General features: G+C 32.2%; 2 protein-coding genes across 7 annotated transcripts; one reads left to right on the top strand and one right to left on the bottom strand.

Annotated features, from left to right (window-relative positions):
• Positions 1 to 1,664: 1,664 nt before the first annotated feature.
• Positions 1,665 to 3,432, bottom strand: LOC7471654 (phospholipase A1-Ibeta2, chloroplastic). Its single transcript, XM_002303336.4, has one exon. It carries the CDS (start codon positions 3,338 to 3,340, stop codon positions 1,781 to 1,783), a length of 1,560 nt encoding a protein of 519 aa, XP_002303372.1. The 5' UTR covers positions 3,341 to 3,432; the 3' UTR covers positions 1,665 to 1,780.
• An 8,080-nt stretch (positions 3,433 to 11,512) lies between these two features.
• LOC7461995 (polycomb group protein EMBRYONIC FLOWER 2) lies at positions 11,513 to 21,771 on the top strand. Of its 6 annotated transcripts, none has more exons than XM_002304267.4 (15): positions 11,513 to 11,632; positions 11,979 to 12,125; positions 12,732 to 12,787; positions 12,880 to 12,944; positions 14,340 to 14,392; positions 15,486 to 15,539; positions 15,616 to 15,675; positions 16,039 to 16,085; positions 16,190 to 16,311; positions 16,975 to 17,248; positions 17,725 to 17,773; positions 19,166 to 19,249; positions 20,369 to 20,448; positions 20,637 to 20,726; positions 21,282 to 21,771. In XM_002304267.4, the coding sequence occupies exons 2-15, from the start codon at positions 11,997 to 11,999 to the stop codon at positions 21,418 to 21,420; spliced, it is 1,302 nt and encodes a 433-aa protein (XP_002304303.2). In that variant the 5' UTR covers positions 11,513 to 11,632; positions 11,979 to 11,996; the 3' UTR covers positions 21,421 to 21,771. The 6 variants fall into 6 exon arrangements, 5 of the variants coding, with proteins under 5 accessions (XP_002304303.2, XP_024453611.1, XP_024453612.1 ...); XM_024597844.2 differs by having other exon boundaries at positions 11,553 to 11,901; XM_024597845.2 differs by having other exon boundaries at positions 11,555 to 11,721.
• The last annotated feature ends 599 nt before the right edge of the window (positions 21,772 to 22,370 follow it).

Here is a 22,370-nt window from a genome sequence, read left to right as displayed (position 1 = left end):
TATCTTTAGCCCTGGTGATGTCAGCAACGGACCTATTGGACAAGATTTTTGGTAGTTTCTTAAGTTTTTTAGATAGTTATACGTATCTAAATGAATAATATGGTATAATTATTTTATTAATTGTATTCTAAATTTATTGAGTTTATGGGAACTTTCCTTGATCCTAGGCTCTCTTACGGATAATATTAGGTTGGAAAGGTATAGACAAGTAACTAATGAAAGTGAAATTTAAACATGTTGACATCTTCTTCAACATATAAATTGTCAACATGAATACTAATAAACTATAGAGGAAGAGAAAAAAAAAAAAAAAAAAACTAGATTGTCTAATTGAACCAAGTATAAAAGGACTTAATCCAAGTGAGTGGGTTCAATTTGACCAAGTTAAACCAAATTTTATGTTGGGAATGTTTTGATCATAGTCAAATCGAGCTCAAAAAAATTGAACCAAACTCAATATGGGCTCAACCGAATTTAGTTTTACCTAATTAAACCGAGTCTAGAATAGTCAAGTCGAGCACAAAAGGAGTCAAACCATGCCTAACATAGTCTCAGGTGGGCTCAATTGACTATGTTAAATCGAACTCACGGGCTTAACATAAATCTGCACTACATCTTTTTTTTTTAACCTTTATCATCAAGATTGTTTTAAAAAAAATTTTATTCTTTAGGGTTTCATGTACTATGTGAAAGAGAAAATAAGATCAATTTAAATTTTAGAAATTAATAATTAATTTTTGAACAATTTCATTATTGTTAGTTTTTTCCTCTTAATTAGATATAAGGCTGGATTTGCATATTAGTACCGGGATATTTTATAAAGTTAGTGGTGTGCCGAGGGTGTAATGGTGAATGGAAAAAAACAAATTATTGTGTTAGTATTTATTATTGCATTGAATTCTTTTTTTCTTCTTTTCCCATTAAAAGAAAAGGACTACTCGGCCGATGTAAAATCAAATTCTATTTCCTCTGTGTTATGGTGGCATGACAGAGATAGAATGACTCGATCCCACAAACTGGTGAAAAAAGGATAGTTATGTCTAACACGGGACTGAAGCTTCGACATTAAGATTTTTCTTCGAAAGCGCGTGACTAGGAATGGTGCCTTTCTTTTTTCTTTTTGTTTCTACGTAAATAAATATAAATAATAAAAATAGACGGGTAGTAATTAGTATTGTTTGATTTATTTAAAAATATATTAAAATAATATTATATATATATTTAATATCAATACATTAAAACAATAAAAAATTATTATTTTTAAACTAAGATTTTTATAAAAATACATTCCAACCGCACGGATAAGTACGCTATTATTCTTGATGGATTGCCGACGGCGGAAAGGCCGAAACCCTTGGTCCTCAACGATTTCTTTTTATGGTCAAGACCACAAAAGACGACGACTTTGGAAATACAGCAAAGAAAATTATTTTGTAATTGTTTAAATTAATACAACTTACGACGAGGGCTGACCTTATTTTGCAAAAGCAAGGTATTGTTGAATAGATGATTAACGCAAGGATAATTATGAACAATTAAGACAAGAAAAGGACAAAATGATAGTTTAATACCCAGAAAATAGTTTTAAGAAAATAGAAAAGCGGTATGAAACTGTTGCTTTGGTGCTAAAGCATGTGAAATTTTCAATAACCTTGGCGGGCCAGTTCCAAAAGAAAAATCCAGAGGATTTTTTTCAAGTATTTGGTCAAACATTAAATACAATTTTTGCTTTTTGAAATTGTCTCTACAATCACTAATCAACGCCTTCTGAGAGAGTTTGTCAGGATGGACTCGGCAAACACCCGGAAGCGGCCAGTCCTTTCCTTTCAAAACTCAAACTCAAGGCATGTGCCTTGCTTGTATACAATCTCTTCACATTAGATCCCTGTTCATTGAGCAACCTAACTAGACTCCTCTTGGCATTTGCTCTGAACGGACAGTTTGAAGCGATGAACCCATCAACCAGGTGGAGGTACGCCTCCAAGTCATGGCAACATGCCACGTCAGCATTGGGCTTTAGATACGGCGACATCTTTGTGTCTACACGTAATTCTGTCCCAACATGTGCATAGGCCAATGGCATGTTGTCATTTAGCTCTTCTACCATGGGTATTCCTGGGACTCTAGTGATAACATCCTGGCTATTCACAATTCTTAACACCTTAACGTTTTTGGCATTAATCTGGTTTGCAAATCCTTTGTTGCCGACACGAGGACCACCAAAGGAGAAAACTGCGACTGGTGGCACTTGTGGCGCACATGTACTTAATTCATCGCCTACTAGTAGAGCCAAGGCAGCGCCGAGGCTGTGTCCTGTGACTGTAATGCTTAAGGTCTCACCCCTGTATAACTCCATAAGCCTCCTCACCTCTTGAACCACAGACTGGGATAAACTAGGCACATTAGCCCCTGCAGTTTTATACAAGCTCAAGAACCCGCATTCCACCTTCGGTTGGATTTCAGTCGGGTCGTGCTCTCCAGGCGTTTCAACTAACTGGGCCCTCATATTCTCTGCCCATTCAAGACATGTAGAAGTCCCCCGCAATGCGATAACGATATCCCTCCTTCCTAACCGTTGGATCTCCCTCCGGTCCTCGCATACGGCAACATACCCGATCCAACTAGACCGTTGGGTCATCCACCCAAGATCCGGTGCCAAATCGTCCACCCACTTAGGCAACCCAACCGAGGAAGTCGCATAAAGACTCTTCGTCACTCTGTACGACCTATCGGGAAGTGTCACCTGTTGGGGTAATGGGGGTTTCGCTGCTGACATGGCGGGATTAGAATGAAAAGCATGATAAGATGCTTGAACAAACTCTCCGTATCTCACAACTTCTCGCCGGAGATTCTCGTCGAGTGGGTCAAGAAGTCCCTTCCAATCATTGCTACCGTGATACTCTCGCCACCGAGGACCAAGATGGTTCCTCGGAGAATACTCCTCTGTCTTAGATAACAAACGTTGAAGCCTGTTTAGATGTCTAGGTGACATTTCCTCAGCTGCTTTCATTGCAGGCCAAACTCTAAACGAATTAAGACGTTCTAATAAGTTCTTTCCCCAGTTATTCTCCAAGGACCCATTATTAGAAATATTGTGAACTGGTTGCGAGACAGTTTGGTTAATTGGTTCTGGGACTTGTTTTTGGAGGAGTTTTTCAAGATTTGCTAGGTGTTTTTTTGCTTGCCCGGTTGTTGATGATGATGTACTGGAATAATTTAAAGAAGGAGTTATTGTTGAGGTGGGTTTTAGCGTAGAGTGTTGGCGTTTGAAGCTGGCACGTTTGGCCTGAAAGAGATGGAGTTTTTGGGCTGGAAGCGTTGAGCTAATCTGTAAAGCCATAGAGAGAGAGGGAGAGATGAGAGAGTCAATGCGAGATATGGGCACTCAAAAGACAACAGCCGCTGCTACTTGAACCGAGTAACGCTGATTCGATCAACAGCCGCTGCTATATATAGAAGCTGGTTCTCTAAATACCCTCCAACTAGTATAAAATTACAGACAACCTTATTGTTGAAAACAAATAATATCAGAGCTATATGGTTACATCAAGGGTATGATTGGAAAGGGAGTAACAAATTACTGACCACGTCTCACCTGCATGCTACGCGTTTAAGTTAGTTTCGTTTAAAAACGAAAGTCAGTATCGTCAAAGTCCGCAACGAGTGAGTAAAAAATTAAAACTAAAGAAAAGGCTACTTTTCTCTGTCAACCAGCAGAAAAATCATATTAAAAGCAAAATTACGTTAACGAGATCATGAAGATATTTCTTAAAAATATAAGTTTATAATTAATTTACAACATAATAAATTAGTATATATATTTTAATATTTTCTATAGACATTGATTAGCAAGCTCGAGAAAATTATTTTTTGTCCTCCTCATAAATCGACCCGAAGGGACAATTCAACAACTTTGGGCCCCCTGATGGCTGTAGCATTTATACTGGTTAAAACGAAAATAATAAATTAAAAGAAAAGGAAGAAAACATAAAATTTTGATCAGACACCTGATGGGTGAAATATTAAACAACGTTGTACGGACAGGAGACCAGCTGTGTCAATGTGAAATGTAGTATTTTATTGATACTTAATTTTTACCTAATGTTTTATTATTAATATATACCTAAATACCTGCCTTCATCCTAGCTACCTCTGCCCGTGATTGTCAAGATATATACACCCCTGTTCAAACGCGTGTTATTTATTAAAATATTTATATTTGTATTTGTATTTTAAAAGTATTTTAAAAAAATTAAGGTTTTTTATTTTATTTTAAATTAATATTTTTTTGATATTTTCAGATTATTTTAATATGCTGATATTATAAATAATTTTTTAAAAAAAAAATATTACTTTTAATATATTTCTGAGTAAAAAATATTTTAAAAATAAATTTTCATCACATTCTCGAAACCCTTAAATTTGTAAATTATGTGGTAGTTTCTCAAAGAATGTAAGATTAAATTTTGCTCATATTAAAAATAAATTAAGAGAAAATGGGATCAAACCTTTTCCCTTGTAGTTTACAATCCATAAAAAGAAAAAAGAATCAGAGAAAATGCCTGCCCAACATATAATTGGAGATACAGACTAACCATCATATACTGCACATTTATTTTTATATTTCAAATGTGTTCTCTAAAAACAATTATTTAAAAAAAAAAAACAATATTTAATTGGAGATACAAACTAACCATCATATACTTAAAGCACATTTATATGTATATCAATTACTATATATATCAAGAAGGAGCTTAATATCTCATGTTTAAGCCCTATAATTACTAATATAATGGTCACTGAAAACTTACATGGTTGTTAATTTCAGGGCCCGTAAGATTAGTCGAGGTGCGCACAAGCTGATCCGGATACCCACGTTAATAATAAAAAAAGAGCTTAATATTCATTTAAAAAAAAATAAAAAATAAAAAATAAAAAATAAAACTTTCTATTTAAATGCTATATTTCTCCACCTAGAAATTTAAAGAGATAATTTTTTCATTGTTTGATTTTAACCATATAAAAGATTAAAATTATTTTTTGATATTTAATTAGTTAATTTCATAAATTTAATTTTAAGAATTTGTGATATTGGAATGATCTCTATGATTTGATATTAAAAAAATCGTCAGTAATCTTGGTGCTCGACAAGCTTGAGATGTGATTGTACGTGGGGACATGCTTTTCTATGTACTGCTTCTTGCTGCAACTATTGTGAAAGAGACATTACTGCCACTGCCGTTGTTAATAATTTTGCTATTATAGATTGAAATTGTTGTTGTTTTTAAAAGTATTTTTAATATTAAAATATATTAATATGATTTTTTTTATTTTTTAAAATTAACATATTAAAATGATCAAAAACATATTAAAAAATAATTTCTAATAAAAAAATTTAATTTTAAAATAACACAGCATAAATTTTTAACAAAAATAAATAAATTTTAAGGGAACCGCGTTCCCAAACGCTCTTGATTAAACGTGCAAAACTATTATATTTTGTTTGTAATGTTGGATAAGACACCATTATATATATAAGGAGCTTTTAAAAATTAGAGTAATACTTACTTTAAAAAAATAGAATAAAAAAATAAAAAATAAACTTTTTATTCAAATACAAGTATTTCTCTATCCAGAAAACTATTTTTTTTAGCTTTTTAAATTTATATTAAGTCATATTGAGTTTGTGAAACATATTTTAGAGGTTTTGCACAGTTTTGCTTTATACGTTTTTCAAATACAAAAAATACAAGAACAATATAATTTTTCTTTTTATACACAAATATTTTTAGCAATGTAAAGTATTAAAATTATTTTTTTATATTTTTTTATTTATTTAGTATTATAATTTTTTATATATAAATCTAATATAGATATTTTTCTTTTAACCACGTAAATTTTTAATAATAATTTTTTATTTGAATGAAATAAAATTAATATTATAAAATCACATAATTATAAATACAAAAATATCAAGATAAAATTATGATTTTTATTTTTTATGAAAAATAGTCACCATCTTGATATATATTTTTTGGTAAAAAAAATCTTTGTTTTTAACAGATAAATATATTTTTTATATTTTTATTGAAAAAGAAAAACTGAAAATAGAAAAGAAAAAAGAAAAAAATAGTTTTATTTTACTCAACACACCCTAAATTCTCGATAATATGAAAATATTATTAAAACAATATAATTGTACCAAAAGATACAGAAGGTAAAGATTCCCACTTGCAAGGAAATATTCGAGACGCGTGAGATTTTTCTGGCTGTCGAAGAAAAGAAAACATCACATGGAAAAAACGCTAATCTTTTTCGCTTCCGGGATCCACCTTTTTTATGCTTCTCGCTCGTCAAAAGGAACCGAGTACAGAATTAAAAAAAAAAAAAAAACTAAAACGTGTAGGAGTTTCACTGTAATTTTATATATAAATTATGATAGATTGATATAGTGAAATTAATTTTTTATTTTTGAGTAATGAAAATTTAAACCTTCAAGTTGAGGTTTGTTTGGTCTTTTTCTCTTATTTAATAGTCATTGAAAGATTGTTTGGAATATATGTATCTTTTAAAACATTTTAACATGGTAAAAATAGTATTTTACCTCTAGAATCAATAAAATTTAAAACTTTTAACTAAGAGTTTTCTTGACTTTTCATAAATTTCACAACAGTAAAAATACTTCTTTGCCTTCAAAATCAAAAAAATATTAAACTGTTGGACAAAGGTGTTTCGGGTTTTTTTACTTTTTATGTACAGTAAAAGAACATTTTTAATATTAAAAAAGACAAAAACAAAAAAAAAAGCTTTGTCTTCGGAGATATTTTAGTATTTTTATATGGGTATTTTGTATAATTAAGATGGTCATGAGGGGTGATTTGATATTTTTCAATTTTTGTTTTTTATTTTTTAATCGAAAAGTTGTTGGCATGTGTTCCACACGTGTCAGCGAGTGGGTGGCGTCCGTGTCAATCAGGTGGCACGTGTGACACCACCCCATTACCAAATCTAGCCATCTGTAGTCTTCTTAGATGCGCAATTGTGTTCTTTTTCACATGGTATGACGTGTGTAAGCTTATGGTGGTTGGATTGCTACCGTTGATTGATTGTTTTTGTTTGTTCTTTCTTTTCTCTCCCTTTACAGCTAGAGTACATAATTATCTTATTTGTTTGTTGTTTTTTAATTTTAGTCCTTATTTTTTGAATTTCTTATTTCATCGTTGTCTCTTTTATAGACTTTTGTTTTGTTTTTTTTAATTTTGTCATTCAATCGCAATTTCTCATGTGTTTTTTTTTCATTTCAGTCCTCATTCTTTTAATTTCTTATTTTATTTTTACTCTTTTTATAGTTTTAGTTCTCCTAAATTTGTCATTGTTTTTGGTTAGTGTTTCATAATCCATTCTCCTAGTTTTGATTTTTTGATTTTGATCATTTTCTCTTTTGTTAAAGTTTTATTTGTTTACAATTTAGTCATTCAATTCTAATTTGTATAAGTGATGTTTTTCGATTCAATCCTTCTACTTTTGATTTTTTATTTTTTTGGCTCTTTTATCAAAGCTTTTATAGTTTTAAATTTTACTTTTCAAATCAAATTTATGGGTTTTTTTCCAATAATAATAGTATTTATTTTAGTTTGGTACGTTTTTGTTTGATTTCTTATTTGTTTTATTTGCACTCCTGTCAAAGTTTTTATGATTTTTTATTTTATCTTTCAAAACAAGTTTATGATTTTTGTTAGTTCAATAATAATAATGGTAATTGTAATAGTAGTAGCAATAACAATAATAATGATAATAATATTGACAATATTATTAATAATACTACTGATAGTGATTATAATGTTAATGGTAATGATAATAATAATAGTCTATCATGACAATAACAATGATGATGATGGTGATAATAATATTTATAATAGTAATAATAGTGATGATGATAGTAATAACAACAACAACAATAATAACAGTGATGGCGGTGGTGGAAGTACTGGTGGTGATGGTGGTAGTATGAATGATATTAATGATGATAGTGGGGTGCTAATAATAACAATAATAATTTATTATAATAGTTGTAATGGTTATGATACCAATAATCATGGTAATGACAGTAGTAACAGTAATAATTGTGATAATAATAATAATAATATAGTAATAGTAATAATAATAATAATATTGATTGTGATTGTAATAGCAATAACAACAATAATAGTAACAGTATTAGTAATAATAATAACAATAATAGTAGTAGTAGTAGTAATAGTATTTGTGATTGTGTAGCAGCAACAACAATAATAATTATGGTTACAACAACAACAATAGTGACAATAATGAAAATAATGGTAATATTAGTTACAGTGGTGGCGATAATAATTATAACAATAGTATAAACAATAATATTATTAGTGATGATAATAACAACGATGATAATGATAGTGATCACGATAATAATACTAATAATAATTATGATATTATTTATTGATAATAGTAGTAACGGTGATAACTGCAATGATAGTGACAATATTGGTAATGATAATAACAACGATGAGGATAAGAATTGTTATAATAATAATAATAATAATAATAATAATAATAATAATAATTCGTCGTTCGAGGTTAGATTTGCTGGAAATTGAGTTTCACTATTTTTTTCATTTATAATATTTTTGATTTAATGTCCCAATTACTAATGTTTGTATTTGTTGGGAATCCATATCTTTGATCACTCCATACTAGTAGTAATAACAATAATAACACTATTGATAATAATAATAATAATAATAATAATAATAATAATAGTTTATTATGATAGTAACAGTGATGATGATGACGATGACGATAATAATATTTATAACATTAATGATGATAGTAACAACAACAACAATAATGACGGTGGTGGTGGTGGAAGTAATGGTAGTGATGGTGGTAACTGTAGTGGTAATAATAATAATAATAATAATAATAATAATAATAATAACATGAATGATAGTAATGATGACGATGATGATGCTAATAATAATAAACTTGTAGTGATAATAATAATAATAACAAAAACAACAACAACAACAACAACAATAATAATAATAATCATATGGATGATATTAATGATAATGATAATAATGCTAATAATAATAATAATAATTTATCATAATAGTTGCTGGTTAAGATATCAATAATTGTAGTAGCAGTAATAATTGTGATAATAATAATAATAATAATATAGTAATAGCAATAATAATAACAATAACAGTGATTGTGATTATGATTATGATTGTGATAACAATAACAATAACAATACCATAATAATAATAATAGTAATATTAATAATAGTGATTATGATAAAAGTGATTATGATAAAAGTGACAGCAACAATAATAATTGTGGTTATAACAACAACAACAACAACAACAACAATAGTGATAAGAATAAAAGTAATGGTATTATTAGTTATAGTGGTGGTGATAATAATTATAATAATATTAGTGATGATAGTAACAACGATAATAATGATAATAATAATGATCACAATAATAATACTAATAATAATTATGATATTACTTGATAATAATAATAATAATGGTAGTAGCTGCAATGACAGTGATAATATTAACAATGATAATAATAAAGATAAGAATAATAATTGTTATAATAATAATAACAATAATAATGATAATTCATTATTTAATATTATAGTTGTTGAGAATTAAATTTTATTTATTTTCATATATAATATTCATGATCTAATATTCCATTACTAATATTTGTATTTGCTGGGAATCCAGATCTCTGATCATTCTCCTTCTAAGGTCGGGGGGGGGGGGGGGGAGTAATATGATTCAAAACCTGTTAGGTGGATGTTGACATACACATCAAGAAAGTCGGAGTTGAGAATTCTTGACTAGAGAAAGATGATGCACTTCCCAGCACCTAGTACACGTCATCAAGAATGTTTCACTGCTTGTTCCTCAAGGAAATTAATTACATTCATCTTTCTCTGATTAAAAGAAGTCAATTCCAACCAACGGGTGCTAATCCCTGAAAAATAACAATTCAACAGGCACTGTAGCAACAGCCCGGGTGAAAGATTCATACATAGCAGCTGCTTTTTTTTAATTCAATGGCTCAGGAGTCGGACGATTTTAAAAGCACCAAGGAAGCATAATAGCTGCCACGAAGAAAATAGAAGAAATAAATAAAAGAAAGACAAAGTCTTGTAGCCCGACCAGAAACAAGAACAAGCAAAAACTAAGACAAATATCTGAGAAAAGTTGCTGCAAAAAGTCAAGATTCATAGCTCAGGACTGTCCAGTTCATAGCACCGTGGTACGTTCTAGGTTGGATTAAAAACAATTTTTAATGTAAAGAAAACTTTAATGTCTGAGAAAATTAAGATTCAATGTTCGCAGTTTCCCCCCAGCCAACCAACCAAGACAGGACCTCTCAAGAACTAAAAACACTGTTTTTTAAAAAAACAAAGCAAGAGCCAAGCACAACTATCCGAACAACGACGCTGTTTCCTCAGTGTTTGATGAAATTATGATGGAAAATGATGAAGACAACTTAAAATAATAAGTAATTGAAGAAAAAAATCCCAGTGTTGTGAAGAATTTAGTGTCGACCATCAGAAGAGAAAAGATGCTTTTTTTTAAAAAAAAAACAATGTATGAATACTGTTTAGCTGTGATTACTGTAGCATATGTTGAAAATAGATCGGAAAAAAATAGAAATCTAATATTTAATTGTAATGGAAAAACTTGGTGAAGCTTTGAATTATAAATATTTTGAGCCACTAGAAATTATGAAATTTTTATATAATATTAAAGTAATATTGATGAAGAAATGTTATGAAATATGTGGAGGATAAACAACTGCTTTGTGTGTAAACTAATTATGTTGAGTGTTGTATAAATATCAGGTACTTCACATTTTATATTTGTAATTTTATATAATTAATGCATGTTTTGTTGTGTAATATAATCCTGTAACAAAAAAAAAAAAGTGTATGAATCTAAAAAACTGTGAGGATAAAATTTAATAGAAAAAATCTAAAAACAAATAAAAAGTATTGCTAAATAAAATAAACATCAATTAAAATTAAAAGAATGAATGAGGGTCAAATTTTAAAGATAAATAAATCAGGTGAAATTAATTAATTAATTTTTTTTTTGTAAAAACTAAGCAAGAACAAATATCTCAAATCTGGTTAAATTTTAAAAGTTCACAATCCGTTAAAATTTTGGATATGACTCAAATCAATCGAAGAAGGCAATTATGAAATTTAGAATCACCTAGGCTTCTGTCTCTGGCCCAAACTTAGGCTTCACAGTTTTGATTATTTTAAGGAGCAGAAGAAGTCCAATAACAGGTTATGGTCCATACCAAGTTACTAGAATGGATCATGCAGGCTTCTTCAGAGGCCCATGCGTCATGACTAAGGTCAGTCCAATGGGCAAGAAAAGAAAAAAGTAACCACCATAATAAATTTGGGGAAGGCAAAGTAAATAAAATTAACCTGGAAAAGATAGGAAATCGGTAACAGATAAAGGAGACCGTGAGCTTAGAATTCAGAGCTAAAAAGGGCAAAAGAAGAAGCCAATTGATGGACGTCTAATCTAATGTAATTTAGTTTAGTTAGGTATTAACCCCGACGACCATTTTCCTCCTCCCTTTGACCTCTTCCTCCTCACTTTCTACTGTTCTACCAAGCATCCAAATTTGAATTCGGTGATTTTCCTGCAAAAATTTCCACCTACCAATTTCAATTTTTTTTCACCTATCTTCTTTTCTCCTTGTACTTTACATTAATCTACTGCCGTTATGGTGCTTTAAAATTCAAATTTGGTCCGTGGATTATCTTAGATTTGTTCTGATTAGGGATTTCTTTCGCGAATCAAGCTGAGCTAGGTTATCGATGATGCTTCAAGCTGTTGTTTTTGATCGTATGCAGTTTTTTTTTTAATTATTTAACTGGTATGAAACAGGAATTTGTAACGGAGAAAATGTGCCATCAGAATTGTGGCGTGGAGCATTTGTCCGTAGAAGAGGCAATAGCAGCTGATGAGAGTCTACTTATTTACTGCAAGCCTGTTGAGCTTTACAATATCCTTCGCCGCCGTGCTCAAGACAACGTAATTAATCCCCCCTTTTCTTACTTCTTATTCTATTTAATCCAAGAATCTCTATATTTAGTCAATTTTTTTTAAATGATGCTTTTTTTAATAAATCATCGTATGACCTTGTTACCTTTTCACTTCCTGGAACTTGCTAACGTAAAATATAGTCAGTCTGATTGTGGTTTTTGTGCAATTTGTCTTCAACGGTATAAGGATGCATAGCGTGTTATCTACCTTATTGCTCTGACTCCGTTCCTGATGTTCTTCACATTATTCCTTCTCTTTTGTATACTGGACTCTAGTGATGGAAAATAGTCACACTGTGATCACCTTTATTTGATAAAATATGTTCAATACGATGGTTAGGTATGCGACTCATTTAGCTTAATTACTGTATCATCATCAAACTCTTCTTTAAATCTGTTAAAATGCAAGAAATCAACAGGGTTTTTTATGCTATATCAATTGGATTGAATTGTTATCCTTGATTTATTCAGCACAAGATATTTGATGCCCTTTTCATGTTTATGTGTTATGTGTTTGTGCTTAATTTCCAGGGCTTCTTTCTTAGACATTCATGCGATGTTTCTACTTTCTAATCACATGCTTTATTCGCTGCAGCCTTCATTTCTTCGGAGATGTTTGCGTTACAAAATAAAAGAAAGGCGTAAAAAGAGGTATGTGTTTCAACCCTTATAAGTTTCATTGCAAGGCACTGGCAATTATAACTTCATCTGCTTAATATATGTGGCTGCATATGCTTGTCTAGGTTAAGAGATGGAATTGTAATTTTCAACTACAAGGACTACAAGAACATGCTACGAAAGACTGAAGGTTATTCCGACTCTTCTGTGTAATGCTTTTAAGATTTTGTCCTTGCATGTTACTTGTTTTCTCTGTGTTTGTTTTATTTTTTTGTGGATTGCTGGTAAACTTTTAAGATTCATGTTCTACCAACTAAATTTGTCCCACCGTGATCTTCTAAGGTAAAATTGTTGTTTGTCCATTAAGTACTCTCATTTTCTTGTTGATTAGCATGTGGTAAATTCCCTCGCCAGATCATTAGCTGCTGAAAACAATATGTTAAAATGAGATTAGTTACATTGAAATTATGCGACATGAACTGTGTAATTATTTCAAACTTCTTATTTATCAAGGGGGCCTGGTAACTTCACGTTGAATGCTATGAAATTTGACATGTGCAGCTTTTGGTTGGCGTATATTGCTGTCTGGACTGAATAATTGTTGAATGCTATGAAATTTGACATGTGCAGCTTTTGGTTGACGTATATTGCTGTCTGGACTGAATAATTGCTTCCGTGAACGTTTAGGACCATACTGCATGGTTCCATCTGTTAAGACAAAATATCAATATTCACCGTTCTAGATGCTTTTATCAATCAAAAGATGACCATCATTCTTTCTGATTCTTCAGAACAAATACTTTCAATTTGTCAAGGATATTCATATTATATGTGGTTAATTTACCTTTCTTTCTAATATGCAATAGAAATCTTAAGTGTCCTTGTGAAATCAGGTTATCAAGGGGTAGAATCACTAATTAGAATGCTTTGGTTACTCGGTGAGAACATGTTTAATTATTTCACCATCTGCTTAGAAGCCTATTGATTATGATTCTGGAACCACTATTCGTATAAAATATACTGGCAATGATGCAATCTTAACATGATCTGTTCTGAGTATTTCTACTCTGAGCCTCTCAAAGCACTTTTCTCCCTTGCTCTTATCATTTGTGAAGGTGGAGGCTTTAATGATTTTGTTTTTGCATATCAATTACACTCCGCTGAGATCTTAACGCCTTAGACAGTTAAGACTTGGCTTCTGAAATAAGGTAACTATTAGTTGGAATGAAGGTCTGCTTATTTAATTGAAAATCTGTTGACCGCTTGCATGGGAGGTGATGTATTAATCTTGGTGTTTCTCCTTTGAGAGAGCAGTGCTGGTAAATAATTTGGATCAAGCCAGTAATTTATTTTACAGAAACCAGACTTTTCCTTGGTGTACATGCAAATATAATTGTTGACACACTTTTTGTTTATTCGAAACTTTCCTCCAGCTCTTCAAAATGAAGTTACCTCTTATAGTTTGCACTGCACACTCTTGTTTAATAAAAGGCAGAATGTGACCTTTTGCAGCTCTATCATATTATGAGCATTGTTTTATTGAGCTGCTAACCAATTTTTTTCTGTGTGCTTTCTCAACCTGCAGCAACCGAGGACTTCTCCTGTCCATTTTGCTTGATGCAATGTTTAAGCTTTAAGGTGGATGCTCTATCTTAGATACGTGCTCACCTTTTTCTGATTTTGCTATTTTCTGCTATTCTATCCATAAGTTTGAAGGGCAAATAGGTATTTTAAAATATACAGTTTGGTGAGGAACTAAATAAAAGAATCCTAAGATTTTTTTTGTTTTGTGGAAAATATTTTTTAGAAAAATGTTTTCTTTCATTTTTCAGTGTGAAACAAATACAGAAATATAAGTCAATGAAAAATATTTTTCAATCAACCCCAAAACAGTGACAATTTAGAGGAAAATATTTTAACCTCAGTACTAACAACTCATAATATTCACCACCACCCCAACCCCCACCCAACTATTACTGCCACCACCACCCCATCAACTGTCAGTCACTACCACAACTACCATCTTATTACTAATATAACCACCTTTTTATCATCATCCCACCATAATCAACCACCACCCCACCACCGTCGCCCATAACCATGATCACCATCTCATTACCCATATTGCCATCATTTTACCATGATCCCACCACAGTTTTTCACCACCACCACCACCTCCTTGTTATTAAAATAACCATCATTTCATCACTATTGCAACCATGACCAATATCACAATAACCATCATTCTATGACCACCACCACCAATATTATTATTATTATTATTATTATTATCACAAGTACTACCATCATAATCATCATTAGTGCTACCATCATAACTACCCCTACCACCGTCACAATCACTATCCTTATCACGAATATCGCAACTTTCTCATCTAAACAATGGAAAATAACTCATTTTCCAAGAAAATGCTATTCTTTGGGAAATATCTATCGCGAAACAAATGTACCCTAAATTCTGAGTTTGGCGATCCAAAAACAAAATTGAAAATGTTTGGACTACATATTACTAGAATTTATGGCATATGTAAATTGTTGGTTTTCCCACCAAATAATCTGCAATTCATTCACTCAAAGGTGATGTCCCTGGTTCTTTTCTTACTACTTCCCCTTTTCAGCTCACATATTCATAGACATGCTATAACCTCAATGTAGTTACAAGATTCTGTTCACTTGGATACTCAAAAATCAAAATTTACTCCTCTGTTTCTAGGGCCTGCGGTATCACTTGTGCTCTTCTCATGACCTATTCAACTTCGATTTTTGGGTTGGTAATTAGAATTCATTCAATTTTCTTTCATGAATTCTTGTAAAAGCACTAGCAAATTAACATTATTGTGCAGGTGACTGAAGAGTATCAAGCAGTGACTGTCTCTGTGAATATTGATAGATTTATATCAGAGGTCAGAAAATTAGTTTGTCTTGGATATACTTTGGAAGATTCATCTTTTTTACTCTTAGTCAGAAAATATTGCATGTTGCACATTAAGGAACTCAAAGTGAACTAGGCACCTGTTTGATTTTAATTTTCTTGGAATTTTAACAAAAAATCTCTTATCAGGGTCCAATCAAATTGAATTTCTTTGCAATTTAGCGAAGAGAATGAGGAATTTTATCTTTTGAGGGTCCATTTTAGCTTGTAACTGTTTTTGCTTTCTGGAAACCTAATGCAAAAGGCATTATTATATAATAAGTAGCCACACCTTTAGGTAAAAGAACCAGAATAAGTTCTTATCTAACTATTTGCATCTCATCAATGTGTACAGACTGTTGCAGATGGAATAGAGCAGCGACAGCAGACATTTTTTTTCTGGTGGTCTTTACATATCTACATGAAGATTCTAGTTCTTTTAATTTTTATCTTTTCTGCAGTAAAAGTATTGAGAACTGAAATCATGAAATAAATTGTATATACAGCTCAAAGCCACGAACACGCAAGTCAATAAACCTTGACCAAAATGTGAAGAAAGTTTCCATAAAGTTCTTGGAGTTGAATTCATCCGAAGGCACGAACAATGGATTTTTGGGGAAGGAAGAGGGTACAGTTTCTTTCCTGCTGCATATACAATTACTTCAAAAGTATTTTAATGACGAAATTTCTGAAATATTGAGGATGTTTCTCAGGTTCAACTGTAAGTATATTAATAGTTTCAGATGCCAACTTCCTTGGAGACCTTTATGATCACATTTAAGTAATGATTGAACTGAAAATCACATTAGTGGTTTTCACTTTTACTCTGGTGATTTGCCTGGCTCCTCCATCTTCTTTTCTAATAAATTGGACATTTTCCACAGTACCAATATATAAATTTTATTCTTTTAGAGAGACCATATGAAGGGGAAAAAAAGAAATCATAGAAGAGCATTTGAGGGAGAAGGATCTTTGCTTACTTTGTTGAAGGATATTTGGATTGGCATCTTACATAATTGGCACACAGAACAATCCTTGACTTAGAGGATGATTTCCCTTCTTTTGTTTTTGTTTCCAATCTTCTACCAACTGTAGGTTGAAGTTCTTTTGTGTAGTTTCTTAATCCTGTAGATGGGATGTACCACTGTGGCTGGCCTTGTTATATATACACATTTTAATTTGTCAGAGAGACTGATAAATAATCAAGTTCCATTACTTTGGTTCTTCTGCTCATGTAATTTCTTTATGAGCGTTGCTGTTTATATTCATCATTTAGATGTATCTTGTATAGGTGAGAATGCTTCCAAGTCATCTTCTAGTGAGAAAGATTTGCTCAACATGAGAGATGGAACAGAAAACTATGGTTCTGAGTGTCCTACCGCTACAGAGTTAATGGAGCGTGTTGCATCCAGTTTTAGTATCCCTGGTGTTTCAATTGCCCAGGCTCAATCTTCCGTGGATCCTGAATGTGTTAAATCACAATCTGGAAGTGAACCTTCACTTCCTGCTGCACTCCATGTTGCAAAAGCAAGGAAGCTAACTGTGGAACGGTCAGACCCTAAATAGTATGTTCTTTTGGCCTTTTCCTTCCTACTCTGTTTTCAACTGTATTCAATGCCTTCTCTTTTTTTCCTTTTCCTTTTCAAATTCACAATATTTTGTTTTTGTAAGGCCCTTACTTCACTTTCAAAGGTAGAATAGGCATGTGCTTATTTCTGTACATGTGTTTTAACCAAGCAGATAAGATTTTTTATAAAGGAGGTGCAATGCCTCTTCTAACCATGTGTAATTCAGCTGTGCATATCATATAATTATCATAGCATCACACCATCTCGTTTTGTCCTTTGTCTTGTTATTATGGTGGCTTCAACTTGTATGGCTTTTTTAAAGTGCAGTCATTAATCTTTGTGCATATTAGAAGCTTGATATGGGATAACGCAGCATCACATGAAGAGAAAACTGCTTGCCAAAATTTTTGTCTTTAATTTTGTCAATCTTGGGAATTCTAATCCAATGTCTTCTGAAATTTTCTTTTTTCCAGCCGTGCGCTTCTGCAGAAACGACAATTCTATCACTCTCATAGAGTTCAGGTGATTAATTATTACTGAAACCATTACCTTGAACTATCTTCTGCTTCATCTGTCTGATCTGTTAATTGTTAGTTAGTTCAGTTGTGATGGAATTGACTTTAGCATTAAGCCTGTCATGCTTAATGAATATAAATAGCATATTATTTTCATCCTATCAAAATTGTGAGGCTATCATGCCATGTTAATTTTCCTTGATAATCTTAAGGTCTATATTGATCCTTTTGGACCATTCATCTCAATCATAGACCAAATCTGCCTCAATAGATCCTTCATTAGCAGTACCCTTCGTGTTATCTTAGATCTTCCTCTTCCCTGCCTCCTTCCTTCCACTGTCTTAAGAATTTGAATGCATCATGAGTTTTCCTCTCGTCATGTTTTTCAGTGGACTTTAATGAATCCAGTGTATATGCATTTTTACTTAAGGATTCTTCAAAATATTTGTTTTTGAATTGGATAAATGGTTTCTATTATGCAAGGAAAATTGCCCAAGAGTTGCTAATACCTATTGTTTTGTTTTTTTTTCTTTGAAATTTCTATGTTTTTTTCCTCGTGTTTTTGCATTTCTTTCAAGTTATGTTTTCCCTTTATCTTCCAATTTTACGTGGATCACTTTAACTGTTGGCTTGTCAAACCATGTTTTTCTTGCACTCCAACATTTGCATATGCTTTTTACTAAATAACACCAAGGTAATTCCCGAAGTTATGGTTTTCACAATTTAGACTTATGATTTAATTTGAATGTGAACTGAAATAATAATTTCGATAAAATTTTCTTGAGGACTTGCATTCTCGTATTACTAAGTGGCATATATGTGCAACTTTACTCGATAAACAAATGAAACTTAGGCACTAATGCTTGTAATTTATCAGAAACAGCTGTTGGTCTATGTTTCATCCACACCAGATGATCTTAAGGGGGATGAATTCTGGATGTGCATTTTCAGGAATACTGTAGGAATTGAGATTGTAGATTTTAATGTCATTTGTCAAAAGGGAACTAATTTTCATAAATTTTATATTGAAATAGTGGTAATTGTTCGTATGATGGTGCACATCAGATGCTTTATTTTTTGGTCACTGTTGACCAAAATGTGGTAAATGATTCTTCTTCTGTATGTTGATTGAGTTTTGTAGAACACCTTGTAGCAACAAGGTGGCAAAAACAATTAATCACCATCTAATTTAATTTTCCTGTTAATTCTTATGTTCCTTTTCTTTGGGACTTTAAATGCTTGTATTATCCGCAGTTAATAATTTGCTTTTGTGAACAGTTTCCCTAAGGACTAATTGACCTTTTCCAGTGGCCGGTGTTAGTTTCCATTATTTTAAACTTGTGTTACTTTCCCCCTTGCTGACGCATTACTGATGATATCGCCTTTTTTTAACTTGAAGCCTATGGCATTAGAACAAGTAATGTCAGATAGAGATAGTGAAGATGAAGTTGATGATGACATTGCAGATTTTGAAGATAGAAGGGTATGCTTGCTGATTATGTCTCTTTTTTTTTTGCTTTGTTTTCTATATCTTGATTTTGTTTACAACAGTGGAAGTTGCTTTTCCTTCATTTTCAAGTTCTTTTTGACTTGTTTAAATTTGTTGTGCATTGTATTTCAATAAGAGGTGTTTTGGCTTATTCATATGCTTGAATAGCCATGTGAAGAACTTGTTTGTTTGCTTTTATGGTAATTAGGAATGCTTTGCATGGTCTTTTGATAGAGAGGTTTCTTTAACTACGTAATGAGAGATAACATGAATGACAGGCTTGTGGTTTTGTGATTTTGAATTAGCACAATCACCTTAGCCTGGTTCAAAATTTGTCCTTTGAAACTTTTGGCTGTATCCATAGTGAGTTTGACCTGGGGGCTGGGATCAAGTGAATCAAAATGAAGATTGGAGGAAATCATGACTTTGTGGGAGTCCAACTATGCAAAACTGGAAGACTTTAGTTTTTTCTCATTTATGCCAATATCCCAAACTTCTTTGAAAAAAACTTCTAGAAGAATAGAGAAAAGAAAAGGTCTAGTTAGAATTGATTACAGAAAATTTAGTAAAAGAATTGTGAAGAGATGAACTTATTGTCAGTGGTTGAAGTTCTTTAGTGGCTAATGGAAATATCAATGGGAGGATGGTATATTGAACTCGTTATTAAATGTTTCCTAATTCAGCTAATGTAGAGTAGTAAGTTGGTAATAAAAGAAATCTGACCACCTCATATAAGCGGGTTTTGTTTTCCAGAAATGAGAGGTGATATATATCTCGTGTTTTCTAATGGGATTAGGTCAAAGCTTAAAATTTTCTACATGCCACCCTGCATGTCGTTATTCTCCAACGTTTCATAGAGTCCCATCAATATGTGATCTTGATATTGTAAAATTTGCCACTCAATAATTGATGGGTGAGTAACCTTCTATTCTAGATTCAATCCATTTATGTTCCTTTGTCTTTATAGAAAATTGAGCAACATTTGCATTTAATTTTCACATGATTTTATCTGGTTCGTGCTGGCTTTTCAGCTCCTAGTTGCATCCAAGAACAAGATATACTCAACTCATCTCTTAGTAGTGTTTAAGATAACATTGCATCAATTTGTTGCAGATGCTTGATGACTTCGTCGATGTTAGCAAAGATGAGAAGCAAGTCATGCATCTCTGGAATTCATTTGTGAGAAAGCAAAGGTGCATGGGTTATATCAATTCCTTTTGATTTCATTGTTTCTTTGTTTTCCTCTGCTCTCCTGCTTATTTTCATTTTATCTTTGTAATTTAAGAAGTTAAACAGAGTCAGAAAAAACCTGCTGTGGGCCATGTAATTCTTGTTCAGTGTTTGGTGCCATAATGAAAATGCTTGCCTTTTGCTTGGGCAGGGTCCTAGCAGATGGTCACGTTCCGTGGGCATGTGAGGCATTTTCAAAACTTCATGGACAGGAGTTGGTCATCTCTCCTGCTCTCTTTTGGTAATATTCCGGCACTATCTTTTCTATTGAACACCGATCATATTTGCATCGATTCGACTTTTCTATTGATAATCATATTGACCTACCAATGGATGCCATTGACTAGGCCTTGATCAACTATCAACATTTCTTCGAAGATTCAGAAAATATATATTCCTGTTCTGTAGGATATAATTCTCTCTGGCAAATTTCTTATCAAGTCAAGGTTGATATGAAATTGAAGTTTGGAAACAAATTCTCTTGAGATTGCATTAAATTGGAATCATGGAAGTAAGATCCTTTTGCTGTTAAATGACAGCATGGTTTTGTAAGATTTTTGGTTGCAGCTTCTTTTGATGTGGATGCGTCCTCACCTGAACAGCCGAATCATCCTCTTACCGCTGCTCTTTCCGAATAATGATGTTATTCTAAACATCATTGTGTTGCATATTAAATTCCAAATAACATTGCGGTGCATGCATTAAAACAGTGATTTAGAAAGGCTTGCACAATTGCATGATTGCCTCATTTCTCGGATATTTTTTTATTTGAACTGTCAAATGTACATGGGCTCAGGTGTTGGAGGTTATTTATGATCAAACTCTGGAACCATGGTCTTCTCGACGCATCCACGATGAACAACTGCAACATGATCCTCGAAAGATGCCGAGATGAAGGGTCGGGTGCTGCAAAAAGTGAAAGGCTAGAAGATTGACTGGTGTGAAGGAATCTTCAGTTTTTTAGATGACAGGATAAGTGACATTGGTTTAGTGCTGCCTTAACCCATTCTTTTACCCCCGTTTTACCTCAATCATTGAGCCATAATTTGAATTATTATTATTCATTCATGCACATGAGAAGGGATAGCACAGGACCTCCTTCGTGCCGTTGTCATCTCATTCAATACAAACCACCATTGTTTAACTCTACTGAATTTAAGCTCAGATCAATAATTGCTCATTGATCAGACTCCTTGTTAGTATATGATGTATATCAAGACGTTGTCTTCCTCTCTTTTTAGTTGAGAAACTGTGAACCTCCACCATCTGGACATAGTTTTCTGCCATCCTTTTTATATCAACTATCATCTATGAATCCAACAGCTACCAAACTCTCAAAGGCGTGAGCAAGTCGTTGTGAAGAATCTATTTTGCCCTCGAAAACAAAACAAGAAACATGTTATTGGGGGCAATTGAGTAACTTCACAACAATTTTAAAGAGAGTCACTTTTATAATCCAATGTAAAAGGATCCTTATACTTGAACCTTTTTTAAGCTTACATACGTGGGTGTTTTCGTCTTTTTAACTTTTAAAGAATAATAAAATAACTTGCATGGCCTTGAAAAGTGAGATTTTCTATAAATTACGATGATGTTTGGTTTTGTGGCTGCGGGTGAGGTTCACCCGCTACCACACATTAAGCAAACTTGATTTTACTTGGTAGGGCTTACTGGTTTTTGCTGCCCAGCCGCAGAAATGGAGAAGCAGCAAAATATTGTAATTTTTTGGAACAGTGGAGCCATGCTCCACTGTTGCAATGTTCAGTTTTTTTTTTGAAAAATCAATGAAAAAAGTTTAGTTTTTTTTTTCCCGAACAACACCAGTGCAGTTAATCGTGGACAATATATATATATTTTTTAAAAAAAATTAGTTTAAGGTAAATTA

This window comes from Populus trichocarpa, chromosome 3 (genome assembly GCF_000002775.5).
Source record: "Populus trichocarpa isolate Nisqually-1 chromosome 3, P.trichocarpa_v4.1, whole genome shotgun sequence".
NCBI lineage: Eukaryota > Viridiplantae > Streptophyta > Magnoliopsida > Malpighiales > Salicaceae > Populus > Populus trichocarpa.
This window is presented reverse-complemented; position numbering and strand designations above follow the sequence as displayed.

Excerpts from the sequence above, each read along its gene's own strand:
- LOC7461995 (XM_024597843.2), top strand. The coding sequence starts at position 11,970 with ATGAAACAGGAATTTGTAACGGAGAAAATGTGCCATCAGAATTGTGGC. Across the intron at positions 17,774-19,165 it reads ATCACTCTCATAGAGTTCAG|CCTATGGCATTAGAACAAGT; the intron begins GTGATTAATTAT and ends TTTAACTTGAAG. Across the intron at positions 19,250-20,368 it reads CAGATTTTGAAGATAGAAGG|ATGCTTGATGACTTCGTCGA; the intron begins GTATGCTTGCTG and ends AATTTGTTGCAG.
- LOC7471654 (XM_002303336.4), bottom strand. The coding sequence starts at position 3,340 with ATGGCTTTACAGATTAGCTCAACGCTTCCAGCCCAAAAACTCCATCTC.